This window comes from Gorilla gorilla, chromosome 10 (genome assembly GCF_029281585.2).
Source record: "Gorilla gorilla gorilla isolate KB3781 chromosome 10, NHGRI_mGorGor1-v2.1_pri, whole genome shotgun sequence".
NCBI lineage: Eukaryota > Metazoa > Chordata > Mammalia > Primates > Hominidae > Gorilla > Gorilla gorilla.
Genome location: NC_073234.2, coordinates 120162290 through 120184319, shown reverse-complemented (window position 1 = coordinate 120184319; position 22030 = coordinate 120162290). Strand labels below are relative to the sequence as shown.

General features: G+C 45.8%; 1 protein-coding gene across 2 annotated transcripts in view; it reads right to left on the bottom strand.

The window, feature by feature from the left end:
* Positions 1–1237: 1237 nt before the first annotated feature.
* Positions 1238–22030, bottom strand: part of CHST11 (carbohydrate sulfotransferase 11) — a 305452-nt gene continuing 284659 nt past the window's right edge. For both annotated transcript variants that reach the window (XM_031001002.3, XM_055357865.2), the window contains exon 3: positions 1238–6297. In XM_031001002.3, coding sequence (XP_030856862.2) covers positions 5443–6297 — 855 coding nt within the window. In that variant the 3' untranslated portion in view covers positions 1238–5442. The remainder of the gene's footprint in view (positions 6298–22030) is intronic.

Genomic DNA, 22030 nt, shown 5'->3' with positions numbered 1-22030 from the left:
TCCTGGTCTTTTTGGATATCATGCCCATGGGTGGGCACCAGCTACCAGTGGGGAAAGCCAGCTGGTGATTAGAAACCATATCTAGCATGGTTGAAAACGGGATCTATTTTCTCACCCAATATTGTAATGTTAAAAATGTTTAGATGTTATGTTTAAAGAAATTGGTTAGCCGGGCATGGTGGCACACGCCTATAATCCTTGGGTATTTTGGAGGCTGTGCCGGGAGATCGCTTGCACGCAGGTCAAGGCTGCAGTGAGTTACGATTGTGCCACTGCACTCCAGCCTAGGTGACAGAGTGAGACCTTGTCTCTTAAAAGAAAATTAAATTAGAATACAATGAAATACAGAAACAACATTGAGTATAATTTCTTCTTTGGAAAAATATACAGAAATCATTTTTACCAATAAAGCTAAAAGATGCAGCCAGGCACAGTGGCTCATGCCTGTAATCCCAGCACTTTGGGAGGCTGGGGCGGGTGGATAACAAGGTCAAGGGATCGAGACCATCCTGGCCAACATGGTGAAACCCCATCTTTACTAAAAATACAAAAATTAGCTGGGTGTGGTGGTGCACACCTGTAGTCCCAGCTACTCTGGGGCTGAGGGAGGAGAATCACTTGAACCCGGGAGGTGGAGGTTGCAGTGAGCCGAGATATCACCACTGCACTCCTGCCTGGCAACAGAGTGTGACTCCGTTTCCAAAAAAAAAAAAAAAAAAAAAAAAAAAGCTAAAAGATGCTCATCCATAGAGCCGAAATAAGCTATGTGGGGAATCAGAACAGGATTGGATTTGGAATTGAAAAACTGGGACTTGAAGTGCAGGCTTGCAACTTCCTAGCAGTGGCACCATGGATGGCCATTTAGAGAGGCATGTCATTCAGTGCCAAAAACATGGAGTTCTGAAGGCACATCAACTTGGGCTTGAATACTGGCTCTGCCACCAAAGCCATTTACTGACAGCCTTCATGCCTTTTCACATGAGTGGTGGAACTGTGTGATCACAGTGCACCTTCTAATGCATTAGTCTACAAAGACTTAATAGAAAAAATGGAAAGAAGAAAAGCTTCCATTCACCTGATAAACAGAAAGAATTTGGATCTATGGCGGTTTTTACCAGGGCTGAGTCTGCCAACGAAGCCTGCATCTCCATCCTTTGATACACATGAGCAGGGCCCCCCGCATGCTAAGGTCCACGGCCCACCCCACCCCTACAGTCTTTTGTTAATGAGCCATGAACAAACCATACACAGAAAGCAGCTTCTTTTTTCTTCAATTTAATTGAAGTTACTTAGAAAAATAATCAGGCTTCAATGGCTTTTCCTGGAGGAAGGTTCATGAACATTTTCACGCTTTTGTTGGCAATGTGGAATTCAGCTTTCTTTAACAGTACAGCAAGATACAGGGAGCGTTTTCTACAACAGGCCCTCTACTGCATACAAATATGTAAAAAAAGAAAATCACACTCCACAAAGATGTGACATTACATGTCCATATGCCATACTGAGCATGCTCATAAGAAAGTAGTATGGGCAGCTCCTTCTGGACCTAACAAAGTGTAGCAGACTGAAATTTGCCTGTTATCAGCCAAGGGTTAAGCGGATTCTAGAAGGCCTTGTTGCCTGTAGGGTTCTAACTGGTTGTGATGGAAAAATGTTGGAGGAAATGCTGGTGGTGGGAACTCGGGGGAGTGATGTGGTCAGTCCTGCTGACATAGAGGTGGGCAAGGAAGGGATTTGGTCACTGGGATTGCACAGAATGGCGCAGCTGAGATTGTGTGTGTGTGTGTGTGTGTGTGTGTGTGTAGGGGAGGACTGGCTAGGAAAGCAAGCAGAGTGCCTCTGCTTCTTCTGCCAACTCTATCTCAGCACTGATCCAGACCCCACCAGCCAAGCATTTGTGGGACCCGCACACTTTGCTCTGGAGCTTTCTAGTAGCCTGGATTAATCGACCCCTGTGCTTCATGCCTTTGCCACCAGGAGAACCAGTGCAACTGAAGTTTCCACTGCCTGCTGCTCTCCTGTGGCATCCACATCCTGAATAGGCAGGAGGGTGCAGCTCACCTGGTGCACAGGGAGGAGGAGGAACGTCCCCTCTGAGATACCACAGGTCAGCAGACCAGCTGGGGAGGGCAGGGAGGCGGGGTCTGGAGGAGCTGCAGGAATCATCTAGAGCTTTCCAACCAAAGGGATAAAGTAAGCAGGAATGTCCTTGCAAATACTGCCCTGGCTGTACCTGGTCTTTAAAACACAGCAGCACCTTTGAGAAGTGGCTGGGAGATGGGACGCCTGCCTGTACTTTTCTCCAGCTAAGCATGCATAGAAAGCAGTTTCAAATATTCCTCTTTAAAAAACACAAACTTTCATTTTCCAGGCACACTTCACCAGTGGATTTCTTTAACCAAGGACACAGAATACTTTCTACATTCTGCAAAAACAGTTGAATCCATTTTTTTTAAAAGTTTCAATGCCATTAGAAAAGAAAATATGAACACAAAGCAAAACACGGGGAGAAAGAGTCCCTCATTCCAGAAACCTATTGATGTCATGTCCCCTGAAGGACAATCTTTCTCACTTAAGAGAGAGAAGCCAGATGAAAGGCCGTCTTCACATGACAGTGAGCAGGCTTGCACAACTGATCAAAGACGGACACAGAAATGCAAAGCAACATGAATTTCCATTGAAAACCCCCCAAAAAGCACACAGTGAATGATTCCAAACTATGAAACTGAAGAAGCACTCATCAAGAGATCATCTGTTCCCACTGAGCATCCTTTTGAGCCTGAGGAGTAGGGAGCCACCCTGGGCCTATACCCCACTCACCCTCTCCTCTCTTCCTTCTGTCCACACCACCCAAGACTTCCTCCACTCCCTCTGGGAGGGATAGAATTGTAGTCCATGGCAGTATCCAGGATTAGAACCATTGCTTCATTAAATAAAGTACCTCTGTTGCTATAAACCAGATGGAGACTGTGGTGCTATTTTGTATTTTTTTTTAATGGAAGGGTGTTGGGGTGGCAGTTTTCATCCTTGAAGACCTCAGATATGCTAAATCAACCTAAGCAAAGTATACTCAGTGGAACCCTAGCTCTGTGGGGTGATCTGCAAAAGAGAGTATCCTGGTCATGTAAGTTCAGGAAATGCTACAGACTCAAGGATTATTTTTGGGGATTCACCATGCACAGCACACATTGAAGGCTGAAAAGTCCTTGCAGAAAGGAAACTGACTTAACTTTGTTTCTTAAGGATATTTGACCACAAAACCCTTAGTTTGCATCACACCAACCTGATGCCTCCTGGAACCTGTGTTCTGTAGAGTGCGTATTAGAAAATGCTGGACAACCTGTTTCATTATCAGAAGTCCCATTTCTGAGGACAGTGTTCTCTGCCTGGAAATAAGGTCCAGATTCTCAATTCCAGGGACAGCCAAGGTCTGTCACTCTACCCAGTAAAACACATTGCATAAATCTCCATCCATCAAGGGTATAGTTGCTGCACCCTTCACAAAGGGGAGAGAGTTCGGAAGAAGGTACACAACGTTTTATAAATAGCTTCAGCTACCTTCTCCGGCCCACATCTCACTCACGTTAAATAAAATCATTTCCCCGGTGAGATGTTGCAGCTGCTGCCCACTGAGCTTGCTGTGAGCTTTACAATACAATCTTAATAGTTTCTGTGAATAAATTATTCAATTTTTGTTTGTTTAGAATATCCTCACCCCTTCACTATATACTGCATCAAAAACAAAAGGCAAAACTTACCCACACCCCATCCCACCCTCCCCTATTATTAAAACTATTATTATTATTATATACAGTATCTGCTACCAACTCATTCACTAGCTGTAAGAGGGATGTGGCTCAAACTTCAACTGAGAAGCATCAGCAATGGCTGGAAATGAGAAGCATGGTTAGATGTTAATTAGCAAGGAACAGGAAATGAAAAGTTTGCAGGCTTCCAGAGGAAATGGGGCATGGATTATGGAAGGCTGTCCTTGCTGCTCATGCATGGCAGTTACCAAGATGCTGATGGTCTTTCAGCCTCTGGAGGACGTGAGAGGGTGTGCATGTGTGTATGTGTACAAATAGTCCACCTCTGACCTTCATGAGGGGTAAAAACCATTGAAAATCCCCAAGTGTACGAGTCTCACCTTGGCATTTCACACTTGTACGTGGCAAGCAGTAGAAGACAACACTTCTACATGGGGATGTGGTGCTAGGCTGAATGGAGATGACAGTAGGAGGCACTTGAGGAGTGTTCCCCTTTCCTCGCCCAATGCAGACATTGCTAATCAACCACAGCACTCTTCCACACTGTGCCTGGATAATCCATTCTGGGGCTTAAAGGCAGACATTACCCATCAGTTGGAGCAGGCACATGATAGGAAACATTTTTTTAGCATCTTTTCTGTTGGTCAATGAGCTTGGGATCACTCACGAATATAAAGTGGCCTGCTCTGAACGTGAGGTTTTCAAATATGGGCCATAGAAAAATGTAAATTTGTAGGGGTCATGGACCTTCTGCTGTTGCTCATGAATAGTCCAAACCTCATGTCAAGTCCATGAATAATATCAGGGGTTTGCTAATTGTCGAGCTGGATGCTCTATGTCACATAAAGCTTTTTGAGGGCCAAGACTATTGGGTTTGTTCAACGCTCTATCTTCAGGGCCTAGTATATAGTAGATGCTCAATAAATATTTGTCGAATATAAAGCAATAGCCACTTCACCTTCACTGCAACTGGCACCGCCAGTTTAAAATTCCTGTTAAAAAAGCCTATTCTATCAGGTTGCTAATTCTGGTGAAAAATTGTTACAACCAACTTTCTCCTTGGGTTAAAAAAAATCACATTTCTTTAGTGCAAGGGACTTTCAGGTCGATTGGAATTGGTTTGGAATGAGTCCCTTGCAAAGATGACTCTAAAGGCAATAGCAACCTACTTATTTCTAGCAGAAATTCATGAATGGTGGCATCCATACACATGACAATGGCTGTTATCACATGACTCCATGAGAGGTTAGTAAGGAGAACATTCATGCCCCCAAATGAGCTGTAGCAAGCAAAGCAGGAAACATAGATTTCTTCTGGAAAGATGTTAGAATTTTGCTGCCACAAAAAGAAATAATGAGACCATGTTTAAATAACTATAAATAATATTAATTAGAATTTATGGAATGCACAATTCATGGAATTCACCAGAACACAAGAAACCTTTGAGACAGTGTTGCAGTATTCACTTCTACAGACAAGGACGACCCATCCTATTTCCCCTGCAAAGACAGCTGTCCTTCCCTACGAAGGATTTTAAATAATTCTCACTATGCTGCTCGCAGCATCATCCCCAAAGAAATATTAATTTACAAAATAACCCAATATCCATATAATTCTTTTGACAAATAAAAATCTTAAATTAAAAAGCATGATTCTCTCCCTCTCCCCACCCCCTTTATTCCAATTTCAGGTAGCTTGGCACTGAGTAATTGAACATTAAAAAATCGAGTTTGTAGACTTCGTACAGCTGCGTTTGGTGCTCTGAGCTGATGTTCTGGAAGAATTCTGTGGTCATTTCATCAGTAGTTCTCGTAGACTTTGCATAGGTGGGGAACTTCAGGTAGCTGCCCACTCCTGCCAGCTGCAGGACGTAATTAGAATCCTCTTCCAGTGTCTCGTACTTGCCCACGAGGTCATAGTGGATGTGGCAGGGATGGCAGAGTGAATAGACGGTTTGCCAGTGTTCGTTGAAAGGCTCCTCCCGCTGGGTGTGTGGGTCGATGAGATAGGCCACAAACTCCTCGAATTTGACATCGTCCCCTTTGCGCAGGGCCTCCTGGGTGGCGTTCTTCCGCTGGCGTTTGATGATCTTGGTGCCGTACCGCTTGTGGAAGGAGATGTTGTACTTCTGGGTGAACTTGTTGCGGTAGGCGGACACTAGCCTCTCGAAGGGCTCCCGGACAAACAGGAACTTCATGTAGCTTTTCAAGCGGTGGTTGATTTCTGGGATGCTGTACTGGTTCAGGGTCTTCAGGTTGGCAGAGACGTGTGCCTCGTTGGCCGGGATCTCCATGGGGTCGCTGTACTTCCCCCGCCCGGTCAGGACCATCATGAGCCGCTTCCAGTTGGTGCAGGCCACCTTGGGCACGTAGCAGTAGATGAGCTCGTGGTCCTCATCCACCACCAAGTGCTTCAGGTCGTTGGGGGTCAGCACCCTCCGCTTACGGCTTGTGGCGCTGTTGGCTCGGCACGTGTCTGTCACCTGGTCCCGCCGCATCTGGTGCAGGACAGCAGTGTTTGAGAGCTCCAGCTGCAGAGGAGACACAAGACGAATAAGAACTCAGTACTTGCCTGAAACATTTCCACTTGGCTACAAGTAGATCATAAATCCACCGGTTCAAACACATATCTAAGCTGGGTGCAGTGGCTCATGCCTTTAATCCCAGCACTCTGGGAAGCTGAGGCAGGAGGATCGCTTGAGGCCACAAGTTCAAGACCAGCCTTGGCAACATAGTGAGACCTCATCTCTAAAAAAATTAAAAAATTAGGAAAGCATGGTGGCGTACACCTGACATCCCAGCTACTTGGGAGGCTGAAGCAGGAGAATCACTTAAGCCCCAGAGTTCAAGGTTACCTTGAGGTATGACTGTGCCACTGTGCTCTAGCTTGGGTGACAGAGCAAGACCCTGTCTCTAAACACACACACACACACACACACACACACACACACAAAACACATGGATCCAGACCTCATGATGTATAAAGTGCTCTGCTCAGCACTGCAAAGAGACATAACCTAAATCACTCATAGTCTAGGAGGTGCCAGGGCAGAGAGCTGTCAGCCTCAATAGAGGGCAAAGGGAAATGCTTGGGAAGATGCGTGTGTTCCTCTGAATTCTAAGAGCAAAAGTTTCTCCCTAAAGGCCATTCACTCCCAGTCCAAACCAGTGCTCACAGTTTACCTAGAACAGGAAAACAGGAGGGCACTCTGCCCTGCTCTGCCACCACCTGTGTCTCCAGTACCCAGAGACTCAGAGACCTTCACGGAGTGGTGGCACCCTACTGTCGGATTCCTGCCTTACCTCCACCACCACTCATGAAAGTTCAGTATGGTCCTTCTTTTATATAAATGGAATAATATTAATTGTGATTAAAGTTACAGAGAAACTGGGGGCACAGGGCTATGGAATAGTTGCTCTGGAGCTACAGATGAGGTGGTGTCTTGGTTGCCTCCTTGCCCCAGGAACCAAGCCCCCATTCATACACTGGTCTTTTGCGGTTCTCCATAGCCCAATGCCAACCTACTTTTCCAGCCTGATTCCTACTCCTCACCCCTTCATAACCAGAGGGGGGGTCCCGAGAAACCAATGATTCACTCTTTCCTTTTTGCCGCAAGCGTTCCTTAGGCTGGGCCCATCTGGGATTCTCCCCTCTCAGTCTCTGCTGGTACAAACTTGACAATTCTTTTCTTTTCTTTTTTTTCCAGAACCTTACTCTGTTGCCCAGGCTGGAATGCAGTGGCGCGATCTCAGCTCACTGCAACCTCCGCCTCCAGAGTTCAAGCAATTCTCCTGCCTCAGCCCCCCGAGTAGCTGGGATTACAGGCACGCATCACCATGCCCTGCTAATTTTTGTATTTTTAGTAGAGATGGGGTTTCACTATGTTGGTCAGGCTGGTCTCAAACTCCTGACCTCAGGTGATTGGCCAGCCTCAGTCTCCCAAAGTGCTGGGACTGCAGGGGTGAGCTACTGTGCCTGGCCCCAAACTTGACAATTCTTCATGGCCCCACACACTCCCCTGCCACACAAGTGGAATAATCATTCCCTCCACTGAACACCCACAACACTGAGTGTGCTTCATAGCACAACCCTCCTGTCTACTTCATTCTTGGTTTTCTCAACTCCTATGGCCACTTGCTTCACAGGGACTCGGAGGCCCAGAGTCACTGCCTCCTCCAGGCCAGACTGTGGGTGGCTTTGAGTCCTGAGAATGCAGCTGTATCCGTGAAATCCTCCAATCACCTGGACAGCCAAGTCAGTAGAGCCTAGGACTTGAGTGCAACCCAAGTATCTGCCCCTGCTCCTCCAACTTTGAACCTCAATCTGCACAATTTTTACTAAAAGGTGCACAGGGCCATTGGGATGGGCCTAAAGTAGGGCCACTGATGAGTTTGCTGGGGAACTGAGGGGCATCATGGTAGCCACCAGGGAGAAGCCATTGCACCCTGCATTAAGCTCCATGTCCATCTCCTCTCATGGTCCCCAGGACAAAGGATGGTGATGGTCACCATGACAACAGCAGACAGTATGACTAAGGAGCTACTCTGTAGGCGGCACCTTCACAGGTGATTTAAATACATTATGTTTAATCTTCCCAGCAACACGCTGAACTATAACATGCCATCGCCACTAAAAATTTTTATACTCAAGGGAGGAAGCAAACCAAGACAGAGTACTAACACTTTGCAAGGTCTATGTGTGAAGAGTATGGTGATTCTCTCACTGCTTTAGCCTCACAAATAACTGGTGGAAATCTGGAAAGAGTTGCTAGTATCCCCTGATGTGCATTCCCCTTTGCAATCTGACACTGACACTCCTCCCATCAAGAAGTAGAGACTCTATTTCTCCAGTTCTTTGAATGGGGGCTGGCTGTGACTTGCTCTGATGAGTAGAATGAGGTAGAAGCAACGATGAACACGTTCTGAAGCCTATTAGGAAGCCCTGAAGTTCCTAGCCTTCACGCTGTTGGAATACTGCCCTGAGACAGTCATGCTATGGAAAGACCTGTCCAGCCTCCTGGAGGATGAAGACTGGGGCACTGCAGACCAGCACCAACTGCCAGCCATCCACGGACCACAGTGATGTGAATGATCCCAGGTGAGACCAGCAGACCTGCCCGATTACCTACCCACAGAGCTGTGGCAGGTGACATATCAGTGCTGTGTTAAGCCACTAAGTTTTGGGGTGATTTGTTGCCCAGCAATAAATAACTGAAACAGGAGAGCTGAGGGTCCTAGCCGGGATATGATGCTGAGACCCCCAGCCAGATTCCAGAGAAGCAAGGGCACCATATATATTTTCGGTTTCCACTTGGTAAAACCAGCTTGGCCTGGAGTTTCCCAGCTTCGAAATAACTGGCAAATTACTGACCTCTGGTTATTCACAGACCAAATGCCACCACTCAACAAATTTATTCCCACTATAAAGGGCAGAGCAATAATCTATATGTGCAAAGAGGCCTGGGCTACTGAACCACGGATCCAGTTTTCATGTTATTATGACCCAAATATGGGGCCTGGACCTTTCTTGGCCTTTGTTTCCTGCCTATGCAAAGGAGATCCTCACTCCCATGCCTTGTTAGGCTGGTGTGAGGACTATAAGGTGTGTACTCCGTGGCCTGAACACAGTAGATATGCAATCAGTATTATTTCTTCCTTTCCTCCCTCTCTAGGCTGCCCCTGCCTTGCCTGTAGAAAGAGGCAGTTAGATTAGCTGACTGCCGGGGTCTTGGCCACCTTTAATGTTGGGTAGAGCCCAGTTTCTTCCAGGGTAGCCAACTGGTGGCCATGCATTCTTTTCTGGGTCCCACAGAGAACCTTCCAGAATATTCTTCCTTAGTGCCTGGGTATTGTTTTGTCTTGCTGAGATTTTGCCACAAAGGCTCAATGCCCAGTGGTCATGGGTCCCCATCAATCCAAATCTCCAGTGATGCTATTTTTTAGTTCTCCAAGTATAAGTGACACTAGGCATATGCCAAGAAATATCAAAAGCAAGCTGCAGAATTTCCTAATTTTCCCTCCTGCACAGTATATATCAGGATGATGATGACACCTAACACTGACTAGGTGAGTGCTCGTTGTGAGCCAGGTAATGCTCTTCAGGCTTCACACTGACTAACTTCTTTAATGCGATCAGTAATAACGAAGATTATTAGGATCTCCATTTTACAGCTGAGGATCCGTCAGATGCACCAACACATGAATGATAACATGGAAAACGATTTGTGGAGCACTCCTTGTTCACTACCTTGAGGAGATTCTCCCAACATTTGTAAAGCTGTGGTGGTCTCGGCATTGCCTTCTGTCAACGAGGAAATGGGCTGAGACAGGCAAAGTGACTGCCCAAGGTGCCTCCTTCTAAGAGAAGCAGAACTGTGACTTGAGCCAGAGTGTGTGACTCAGATCTATTCTTGTCACACCATTCTGGCATGAAGTGTCTGCCTTATCAAATAGAGGTACCACAGAGCAGGAACTTTGTCTTTCCATAGCGGTATCCCCGGTGCTTGCAAAAGTGCCAGCCCCATAGGAGATGCTCCATAAGTGTTTGTTGAGTGAATGAATGAATGGCTTAATAATCTCTGTAGGGATACTTGATCTGTAAGCAGGAAGACCCCTCTAGTTAAAGAAATTTCTAGGCCAGGCGTGGTGGCTCAGGCCTGTAATCCCAGCACTTTGGGAGGCAGCAGCGGACTAATTACTTGAGGTCAGGAGTTTGAGACCACCCTGGCCAACACGGCGAAACCCCATTTGTACTAAAAATACAAAAATTAGCTGGGCATGGTGGCGGGTGCCTGTGATCCCAGCTACTCGGGAGGCTGAGGCAGGAGAATTGCTAGAACTCAGGAGGCGGAGGTTGCAATGAGCCGCGATCGTGGCACTGCACTCCAGCCTGGGCGACAGAGTGAGACTCTGTCTCAAAAATACATAAATAAATAAATAAATAAATTTCCCAATTGTTTGTTGATATCATAAAGTTCTTTCATAGAGCTGTCCTGTGACAAATAATGTCCCTCCCAAATTCATGTCCACCCAGAACCTCAGAATGTGATTTGATATGGAAATAGGGTTTTTGCAGGTGTAATTAGTTAAGATGAGATTATACTGGATTAGGGTGGGCCCTGACCCAATGGGTGGTGTCCTTATAAGAAGAGAAAGCAGAGACACAGAGACACGCAGGGAGAATGCCACGTGAGGTCAGAGTCGGAGACTGCAATGATGTGTCTCCAGGCCAAGAAATGCCAAGGACTGCCAGCCACCACCAGCAGCTGGGAAGAGGCAAGGAAGGATACATTCCTCTGGAGCCTTCAGAGAGAGCATGCCCTGCCAACAGCTTGATTTCAGACTTCTGGCTTCCAGGACTGTGAGAGAATACATTTCCTTAGTTTTAAGCCACTCGGTTTGTGGTAATTTGTTATGATGGCCTCAGGAACCTAATAGAGGAGGTCAATCATTCAAGTGATAACTTTGAGCAAGTTGGTACTAAATTATAAGTTTAAAGAGAAGATAACATCATATAAGAGGCTATTTTATATAGAAGAATAAGGACAGTGTATTAGGGTACTTGTAAAGTACAGTGAGGATAAGATTTGAAATAAGAAGGTCTGGGCTTGATCCTGGGCAAGAGCCTTACCCTTCTGAGTCTCAGTTCCTCTATTTGCAAAATGGGGATAGTACCACCTACCCCGCAGGGGTGGTGACTACAGCAAATAAGGTACATTTCAGCATTCAGTAAATAAGATCAACTCTAGTACAGGATTTGGACAAGGTATGGCACAAAATAGGTAGTTAATACATAGGCATTCTTTTATCAAAGAAGAAAAAAGAAATCTGAAAAAGAACGCCTGGATAGGAATCTCAAAGACAAATTTCACCAGCTCTGTAATTTTGTTGCAGGTCAGCCCTAGGTCACTGGATTCAATTAATATTTATTTTGAATAGGAAAACTCTGACCTTTGCAATTCATGACTTCTTAGCTGATGTATTCACCACCCTAAGAGAAGCATTCATGGGCCTCTTGGGCTATTGAACAATGCCATTAAACAAAACCAAACCTGTGTTTAAAGGAAATGAAAGGACTAGGAAGGAAACGGGGCCCATCAATTCTGCCATCTGAATCACTAAGGACAATTTTGAAGGCAATAAGTTACTAAGATGAGCAGAGAAATAAGGGGATCTCCCCCTCATCACCCTCCCAACCTCTTTTGAGTTGGAGACAATTTTCTGGCCACCTGAATCCCCAGGGAGGTAGCATGCCAGTTAATACTGCATTCAGGACCACAAAGGCAGGAAAAATGGAAATGACACCAGCATATCATTTTACATTCAGTTGCAGAGGCGGAAAATAACTCAGTGGGGCTTTTAAACCTAGTATTTGAGGTTTCTTTCCCCTCCATTTCCTTCTTCTCCACAGCAGTTTAAGGGGCAAATGGTGCACCTGCCACAACAAGGCACACACAGTTTCCCCTCAGGAAGACTCTGGGGTAGGGGTCAAGAGAATGCGTCTCAAATCCAAGACAGAAATTCACCTGGGCCTCTACTATTAATGTTTTTTAAAATACATTTTAATTGGTTTTTATAATTTTTTAATTTTAAAATAATTTCAGGTGACAGAGTAAACACCTTGTCTCAAAAAATAAAAATATTTTCAGACTAGTGTTGATTTAAATTAGTAAAAATAAAATGGTACTAAAATGTGCACAAGCCAGGCACGGTGGCTCACACCTGTAATCCCAACATTTAGGGAGGCTGAGGCGAGTGGATCACCTGAGGTCAGGAGTTCGAGAGCAGCCTGGCCAACATGGTGAAACCCTGTCTCTACTAAAAATACAAAAATTAGCCGGGCATGGTGGCGGACACCTGTACTCCCAGCTACTGGGGAGGCTGAGGCAGGGGAAAATCACTTGAACCCGGGAGGCAGAGGTTGCAGTGAGCCAAGATTGCACCATTGCACTCCAGCCTGGGTGACAGAGCGAGACTCAGTCTCAAAAAAAAAAAAAAAAAAAAAAAAGTGCAGAAATATAAAACCAGGTGCACAGCTACAAGTTCAAAACAAACATAAACATTCAAATGCACAACATTAACATGAGGGGTGATGTTTTACTGGAACTAAAGCCCTGCCTGAAACCACGCAGATGCTCGCTCACTGCTGTGGGTCAGAGTGTTTGGAGTAGAGCTTCCCTCTTCTGTGCTGCATGAGGACTCGGTTTCCTTACCACTTCCTCATTCCTAGTTACTGTGAAACTCAGCACGCTGGAATCTCATTTGACCTTTACTTGGTAAAAGCTCATGATGTATATATTTTCCTTTTCTGCTCATTTCCAATTAGCCCAAGACAATAAAAATGGAGCTACATGGAACCACCAAGAACATCAATGAACACAGGCACCACGACTTCATATGGCAGAACTAGTTTATCCGGGGCAGACCTGATGATCCAGAAATGGATAATCATTTTTCAAAAGATTATCACCAAAATAAAAACAATCAATAAAGTTCTTCTATGGAACTCTAGACTCCTGGGGGTTCTATCTGTGGACTTCTTGAACCTTGGTTTATGAAACCTGGAGTAAGGACAGCCCTGGACAGGCCAGAGGGAAGAGAGGAATTCTTTGCCATCATGTCAAAATGGGGCAGGAGAGATTTCTGAGGACAGCCTGGCTCCACCAGGGCTCAGAAGAGCTTTTGTAACTGTCATAACCCCTCAGCAACTAACACGTTCCCTGAGCACAGTTCCGGAACTACTGATGGGACCAACAGCTCTGGGGACATCAGGAAGACAAGAGAGTGAAGAAGACTCACTCATTAATGAAGAAAAACCCGTTCCCTCATAGTAAAAGAGAATGCCCAAATTTTCCAACCAAGTTTGATCAGTTTTACAAAGAAAGGACTTGTTGATCTGACAATTATCTGAGCTGTGAGATCAATGTCTTTCTTCTTACATTCCCTTTCTCTCCCCTCTTCTTGTTTGCTTTCTCAAAAGGTTTTGAAGAGACCAAAACAAAGGACATATGTGCAGTATGAAATAAAAATAGAAAAAAAATATTCTATGAGGGCTGGGATTTAGAATCTCAATTGGTTGTGGGCTTCCTAGCAGCAAGGACAAAAGAGGAAATATGATTAAATCTTCTTGCTCTAGTTATCAGAAAAGAGAAACATTCCAGTTGTTTGGAGAGGAACATGCACAAGATTTCAAAGGACTCAGAAAATTCAGTGCAGGAGGGAGATTCTTGGATTCAGTTTGCCTGTGTTGGGGTATTTAGAGGGTTGCTTTCTTCAGCTGACTGAATAATGCCACGATTCACTTCCACCTAAGGTCAACAGAAAGCTTCAGCATGTATGGAACACTTTCACATATACCACATCCCATTTAAGGAACCCGTTGGGACTCTTCCAGAGGCTGCAGAGCCTACTGAAAGAAAGTTTATATTTAGCCGACCAGTCCCTACTCCAACCATGCGTCATTCTCTCCTGAGCTGGCTACCCCTGAGTACTAATCATACTTCATGCCAGTGGTTCTCAAACTTGAGCCTACATGAACATTATTACCTGGAGGGCTTGTTAGAACACAGCTTGCTGGGTTCTCCTCCCAGAATTTCTGACTCAGTAGGTCTGACAGGCCTGAGAACCTGCATTTCTAGCAAGCCCCCAAAGTGTTTGGGCCGCCATAATAAATACCACAGACCAGGTGGCTTAAACGACAGAGATTTATTTTTTCACAGTTCTGGAGGCTGGAATTTAAAGACTAAGGTGCCGGGTGGGGCTGGTGTTCCCTGAGGCTTCTCTCTTTGGCCTGTAGATGTGCCTTGCTTACTGCCTTCTCACACGGCCATCTCTCCCCCAAGCCGACTCCACTCCCCAGGTGTCTCTTCCTCTTAATCTCCCCCCTTCCCCCACCAGCCCCCACCGGGCATGCGCTCCAGGTGTCTCTGCCTCTTATAAGGACACCAGTCAGACTGGATCAGGGCCCCACTCAAAAGTCCTCATTTTTCCTCAATCCCCCATTTAACAGCCCTTTCTCCAAATACAGTCACCTCTGGAAGTCCTGGGTGTTGAGAATTCAACATATGAATTTGGGAGGGACACAATTCAACCCCTATAACACCAGGAGATGCTGATGCTGCTGGACTAGGAACCAAACTTTGAGAACCACAGCTTTATACTATTTGGAAATGACTGTAATCTAATGTCTTTCACCAATTCACAGCTATACTTAATTACAAAACACAGAACCCAGGTTCGCCATCTGCTGCCGAGAGACTCCTAGATCCACCCCCAGCCCCAGCCTCCAACTCCCTTCATCTCGCTTTGATCTCTCAAAAGTATAAATTAGGTCAGAGGAGGGCTGATTCTAGGAAACCGTGAACATGGCTCTGGGCTGTGTCCTGCATTCTCGTTTAGATGTCTATTTTTAATTTGGACATTTATAAAAGGCAACCATAATTAGTTTAAGTACCAAATTTAGGGACTGTTTGAAAAAGTCTTTAAAATTTTACTACGTTTCATCTTAAAAGGAAGAGCTGGTTTCCCTTAAATTAAAACATTACTGCAGCGTTTGCAATTTCCCTCAGACACAAGAACCCAAACAGGAGGAAGAGAGGTCGCCCCCTTTGACTGTCTCGGGGTGGGCAGAGTGGGGGGACATGCAGGCAAATAGACCCAGAGAAACAGGTACATTTGGAAGCATTAAGTGACTGAGGGTTTTCTGAATCTGCCTTTAACAACTGTTAGCTTGGGTCTAGCCTCAGTTTCTCCACTTAAAAATCTGAATGCAAAACCCCTCTCAGCATCTCAGTTGCGCTGCCATCATTCTGTTTCAGAATTGGGGGAGGGGAGGAGCACCTGATGAGCTGATTTGCTCTGGTTATATGACGTTTCTTTCTGGCAGAGGAATTACTAAACTCTCATGAAAAGGGCTAGTCATGAGGAATCACCGAAGACACCACATCCACAGCAAAAAAAGGGTCACATATTTATACTAGCTACCATATATTGAGCACTTACTATGTACCAGCTACTGTTGATCTTCATACTCTATGAGGTAGGTATCATTAGTATTTTCAATTTGTGGATAAGGAAACAGGCACAGGGAGAATAATTAACTTGCTCAAGCTCAGGGAGCTAGGAACCGGGTCTGGGGTTCGAGTCCAGGCAGACTGTGGTCTGAGACCCTGCATGGTGCAGCCTCCTGGGGTCTGGAGACCCACCCGGGAGTTATCGGCTCCCGGGCAGCCACTGGAGGCGTGGGTCTCAACCCTAGCAGCTCACTGGGATCATAGGAGAGCATTAAACACTAAGGACTGAGTCCCACCCCAGAGATCTGTTATATTTAATTGCTCCTGGAAATCTGAGGCTGCCCGGGTGGGACTCCACTATTTCAGGGGCTCCAATGCCAGGAGCTATAAGCTAAAGCAAAGACCTGGACTGGAGTGGTGACCGGCATATGATCTTGGGCCAGTTTCACCTTCCTGGTCCTCAGGTTTAAGATAGGGGAGTTTTCATTCAGCAGAGCCAGGGGTCAAAGGTCTAGAAGGTCACAGGTCTCAGACATCTTTAGGTGCATTTTAGGGGAAGCACTAAGAATTACATAATGCTCAAAACCTCTTAGGTTTAGAAAAGAAAGGAGGAAAATATTGGGCCTTTAAAGAAACGATCTGGTCTGGACCTGGTACAAAACGTAAAGGGTTTAGGAAAGAAGTGATTTCATGTTAACTGACATTAACGTTGTCAGGGAAATTGGTTTCTCTGGATTGTAACTTGTCACTAGGGAAGCACCTGTTTGACTGCAAGGAACAACAACTGAATCTCTGCAGAAGCTTTGCCTTCCTTTCCAAGGCAAAAGGAAGAAGGAAAATGCACCGTGGCTGGAAAGCATTTTGAGCCCTGAAGGTGAGGTAGGAGGCTCTGGGTGATAGTGATGGAGGGCCCGGTGTTGGCCTCTAGATCAGCCCCCAGCCAGCCTCAGCTGACACTGGCACAGGTGAGTGATAGTTCTGAGCTCCATTTTAACCTTGGGATCTTTATAGGCAGAAAAAAATGAGCAGAAAGGAAAGCCCAGGATTTGCTGAGCAATGAGAAAGGGTTGTTTCACCCTAGTGTAGTTAAAGTACTTCTTTTGTAGGCAGGGTTTATACTGGGTGACCTGGGTTAGAGTCACAAACTCAAAGGCTCTCCAGAACCATCAGGAAATAGAAATGAATGGCCTCGGCACCTTGAATGGGAATGAACCCAGTCAGAGTCCACTGGGCCACTGAAGGTGGCTGATGCCACATAGATCTCACTGATACCATCATTAGGGAATGAGGACCTGGTCTTTCAAGATGTTTCAATTTCTCAAGAGAAGTCAGAATTCAAACCCAGAGCTAACATCATACTAAATGGGCAAAAGCTGGAAGCATTCCCCTTGAAAACCAGCACAAGACAAGGATGCCCTCTCTCACCACTCCTATTAAACATAGTATTGGAAGTTCTGGCCAGGGTGATCAGGCAAGAGAAGGAAATAAAGGACATTCGAGTAGGAAGAAAGGAAGTCAAACTACCCCTGTTTGCAGATGAGATGATCCTACATCTAGAAAACCCTGTTGTCTGAGCCCAAAAGCTTCTTAAGCTGATAAACAACTTCACCAAAGTCTCAGGATACAAAATCAGTGTACAAAAATCACTAGCACTCTCATACACCAACAATAGTCAAGTCAAGAGCCAAATCAGGAATGAACTCCCATTCACAATGGCCACAAAAAGAATAAAATACTTAGGGATACAGCTAACCAGGGAGGTGAAAGATCTCTATGATGAGAACTATAAGCCACTGCTCAAAAAAATCAGAGATGACACAAACAAATGGAAAAATATTCCATGCTCATGGATAGGAAGAATCAATATCATTAAAATGGCTCTACTGCCTAAAGCAATTTATAGATTCAATGCTATTCCTATTAAACTATCACTGACATTTTTCACAGTACTAGACAAAACTATTCTATAATTCATATGGAACCAAAAAAGAGCCCGAATAGCCAAGGGAATCCTAAGCAAAAAGAACAAAGCTGGAGGCATCAGCTACCCTACTTGCTATTCTACAGGGCTATAGTAACCAAAACGGCATGGTACTGGAACAAAAACAGACACATAGACCAATGGAACAGAATAGAGAACCCAGAAATAGGACCATACACCTACAACTATCTGATCTTCAGCAAACCTGACAAAAACAAACAATGAGGAAAGGATTCCCTATTCAATAAATGGTGCTAGGGGCCGGGCGTGGTGGCTTATGCCTGTAATCCCAGCACTTTGGGAGGCTGAGGCAGGCAGATCACTTGAGGTCAGGAGTTCGAGAACAGCCTGGCCAACATGGCGAAACCCGGTCTTTACTAAAAATACAAAAATTACCCAGGCATGGTGGTGGGCACCTGTAATCCTAGCTACTTGGGAGGCTGAGGCAGGAGAATTGCTTGAACCTGGGAGGTGGAGGTTGCAGTGAGCCGAGATCATGCCACTGCACTCCAGCCTGGGCAAGAGAGCAAGACTCTGTCTCAAAAAATAAATAAATAAATAAATAAATAAATAAATAAATAAATAATGCTGGGATAACTGGCTGTCCCTATGCAGAAGATTAAAACTGAATCCCTTCCTTACACCACAGATATAAATTAACTCAAGATGGATTAAATACTTGTATGTGAAACCCAAAACTATAAAAACCCTAGGAGACAACCTAGGCGATCCCATTCAGGACATACACACGGAAAAGACTTCATGATGAAGATACCGAAAGCAATTGCAACAAAAGCAAAAACTGACAAGTGGGATCTAATGTAACCAAAGGGCTTCTGCACAGCAAAAGAAACTATCAACAGAGTAAACAGGCAACCAATAACAGAATGGGAGAAAATTTTTACGAACTATGCATCTGACAAAGGTCTAATATCCAGCATCTATAAGGAACTTAAACAAATTTACAAGAAAAAAACAACCCCATAAAAAAGTGGGCAGAGGATGTGAACAGACAGTTTTCAAAAGAAGACATACATGAGGCCAACAATCATACAAAAAAAAGTTCCGCATCACTGATCATTAGAGAAATGCAAATCAAACCCACAATGAGATACCACCTCACACCAGTCAGAATGGCTATTACTAAAAAGTCAAAATAACAGATGCTGGCAAGGTTGCGGAGAAAAAAGAACACTTATACACTGTTGGTGGGAATGTAAATTAGTTCAACCATTGTGGAAGACAGTGTGTCAATTCCTCAAAGACCTAAAGACAGAAATACCATTTGACCCAGCAATCCCATTACTGGGTATATACCCAAAGGAATATAAATCATTCTATTATAAAGACACATGCACACATGTGTTCATTGCAGCACTGTTTACAATAGCAAAGACATGGAATCAACCTAAATGCCCAATAATAGTCTGGATAAAGAAAATGTGGTACATATATACCATGGAGTACTATGCAGCCATAAAAAAAGAAAGAGATCATGTCCTCTGCTGGGACATGGATGGAGCTGGAGGCCATAATCCTTAGCAAACGAATGCAGAACAGAAAACCAAATGCCACATGTTCTCACTTATAAGTGGGAGCTGAATGATGAGAACACATGGACACAGAGGGGAACACTCAGTGGGGCCTTTTGGAGGGTGGAACGTGGGAGGAGGGAGAAGATCAGGAAAAATAACTAATGGGTACTGGGTTTAATACTTGGGTGATGAAAGAATCTGTACAACAGACTCCCATGGCCCAAGTTCACCTATGGAACAAACCTGCATATGTGCCCCTGAACTTAAAAGTTAGAAAAATATAAATTAAAAGAAGAGAAGCCAGAATATTATGTTTCATGTGACATCTCTGTATTCTTAAATGTTAGCCACAATCATTTTAGTGGTGTGAGCCGAACCATCCCTGTAGGGTTGGTGCCTCCCCCAGGTGTTTGAGGATAGTAAGGGGGTGCCTTCCTCTGATTTCTCTTAGCCCCCACTGCCTCCAGCCCAGCTGCCCCTGCTCACTTAGTGGAACCTGTGGGCAACTGCAAGAGAAAGACAAGGTGGAACCAGCCAGACTGTGGGAGTCCCTGGGTGCAGTTAGGAAGGCTCACACTCGGTGGATATTAAGAGATACCTCTGGAACCTCAGCTCTCCCATCCCCTTCCCTGCTTCCCTTTTCTTTGTAGTACTTATTTCCTTAGTTTATCGCAATTTACTTATTTTGCTGGTCTCTCCCTTCTTGAACGTTAACTCTGAGATGGCAGGTAGTTTTCACTAATTTTTGTTCACTGTTGTATTCCCAGTGCTTCACATACAGTGGACACTGGAAGCTTTGTTGAATGCATGAATGACTTTGGGACAGTAGGGATTGTTCGGGTCACAAGACGGCCAATGAGGCTGCATGGGCTTTCTGTGCCTAAACCCGCAGCCCCTGCCTCATCTTCTGGTGGAGATTTCTGGCTTAGAGCCTGTGGCTGCCACACAGGAGCTTAGCATCAGCCCTGGGGCTGGAGGCCAAGAGAGAAGAGCGGGGACTCTCGGCCCTGGGTAGAAATGCAACAGCTTTTGATGAGGGAAGGACGCTGGCACTTTCCACCCGTCTGGTGAGGCCAAGAAACAAGAGGAGGGGAATCAAATCACGCTGGAGGGGGAGGGCGCCAAGGGCTGCCCAGGAAGGACTTGGTCTGAGGCTGTGTGGTACCCCCGGGGCTCCCTTTCAGCCAGGCCAGGTGCAGCTGGAAGGGCCTTATTGACATCTCAGATCAGCTGTTTGGGCTTCCGGAGGCCTGGGCAGGGTGCCGGAGGGGTGCAGGAATAGGAATGAGGCTGCTGCCAAGCTGGACTGCCTTCCAATGAATGGTGGCCCGGAACAGGAACAATGGTGAGGAAGGGATGCAGCTCCCACACTGCTTGGGAAATCAGAAGTAAGGGCAGGCAGGCTGAGCACCTGCTGGCTAGTGCTTTGGGGTCCTCGGAAGTCGCTGCTGGCAGGAGTAGGGGAGGAGGAGCATGGGTCCACTGAGCAGTCCCGGGTGGCTTACCCCTCCCCTAGCCAGGGAGGCCGTCAACCTCCCCTACCACGATGGGCCTCCCAGAGGGTGATGCTCTTGGGAGGCAGGGGCTTGCCACCCTTCAGGATCTCCTCCTGGCCTCTCCCTTCTTTGAACCAGTTGGCTTCATTGGTTCTCTTCCCAGACTGACCAGAATATTCTACTTCTATTTTGGCCTAATCACTTGAGCCCTTCAGGCCTTAGTTTCCTCATCTGCAAAATGGGGACAACAATAAAGTCTACTTCTCAGGGTCATTTTGAGGATTAGATGAGAGCCCACAAGGAAAGCACATAGCATGGTACCTGGCACATAGTAGGCACTCAGGAAGTAGCTACTGTAAACCTTACAGAGGGTGGTTTCCCAAGTGCCGGGCAGGATAGCAGGAATGTTGCTTTGCCTTTCACCTGACAGCATTTCTCAATGTTCAGTGTATGTAAGAATCACAGCGGGAATCTGATGCAATGCGGGTTCCCAGACACCACCCTGAGTAATTCTGGTTCAGTGGGTCTGGCTGTCCTGGGAACCTGCTCTTGATCGCTGCCCCGTGATGATTCTATCAGGCCAATTCTGAGGCTGGTGGTCTCTGTTTCACTTTGAGAACTGATGATTGAGCGTCGCTTTTACATGAGCGGGTTCTGCAGTGAACGCCAAACACATTTGTCATCTGTGCAAAATGCCTGGCTCATGGCGACTTAATATCTCACTGACATAGAAGACCGATAGAGGCAATTGGCGGCAACTTAGATTGGCATCTGTTAAGCAAATTGGAGGTCTGAAGAGCAATTTTCTGGCAATATCAAGATTAGCTATTAATATGTATTAACAGACTGTAAAGGATTCATGGAATTTCACAGTAACTGAACTATGAATTGAGAGGCACCCAAAGAGGTCCATTTATTTCTTAATCAAGCAGCATGTTTCAACAATACCCGATTTCTCCATTGTTCCAAAGGCACGCATGAGCCACGCTCTGGGCCTTTTGTTTCTGCATGTTGCATGCTTCCAGTGAGAGGAAGGCTGGTCCTCCCCCAAGAGAGAGGTGGAGCTAGTTCTGCAGATGGGACTCCAAAGCCCTCCTCCTACCCCTGCCTGGAAGACACCCTCGTTCTCTCCCCAGTAACCACCACCACCAAGCCTGGGGCCCCAACGGAGCCATTTCCACCACCTTTACCTGCACCCCTTTGCCTCAACCTGCTCCATCCTGATGATAGTTAATGTCACT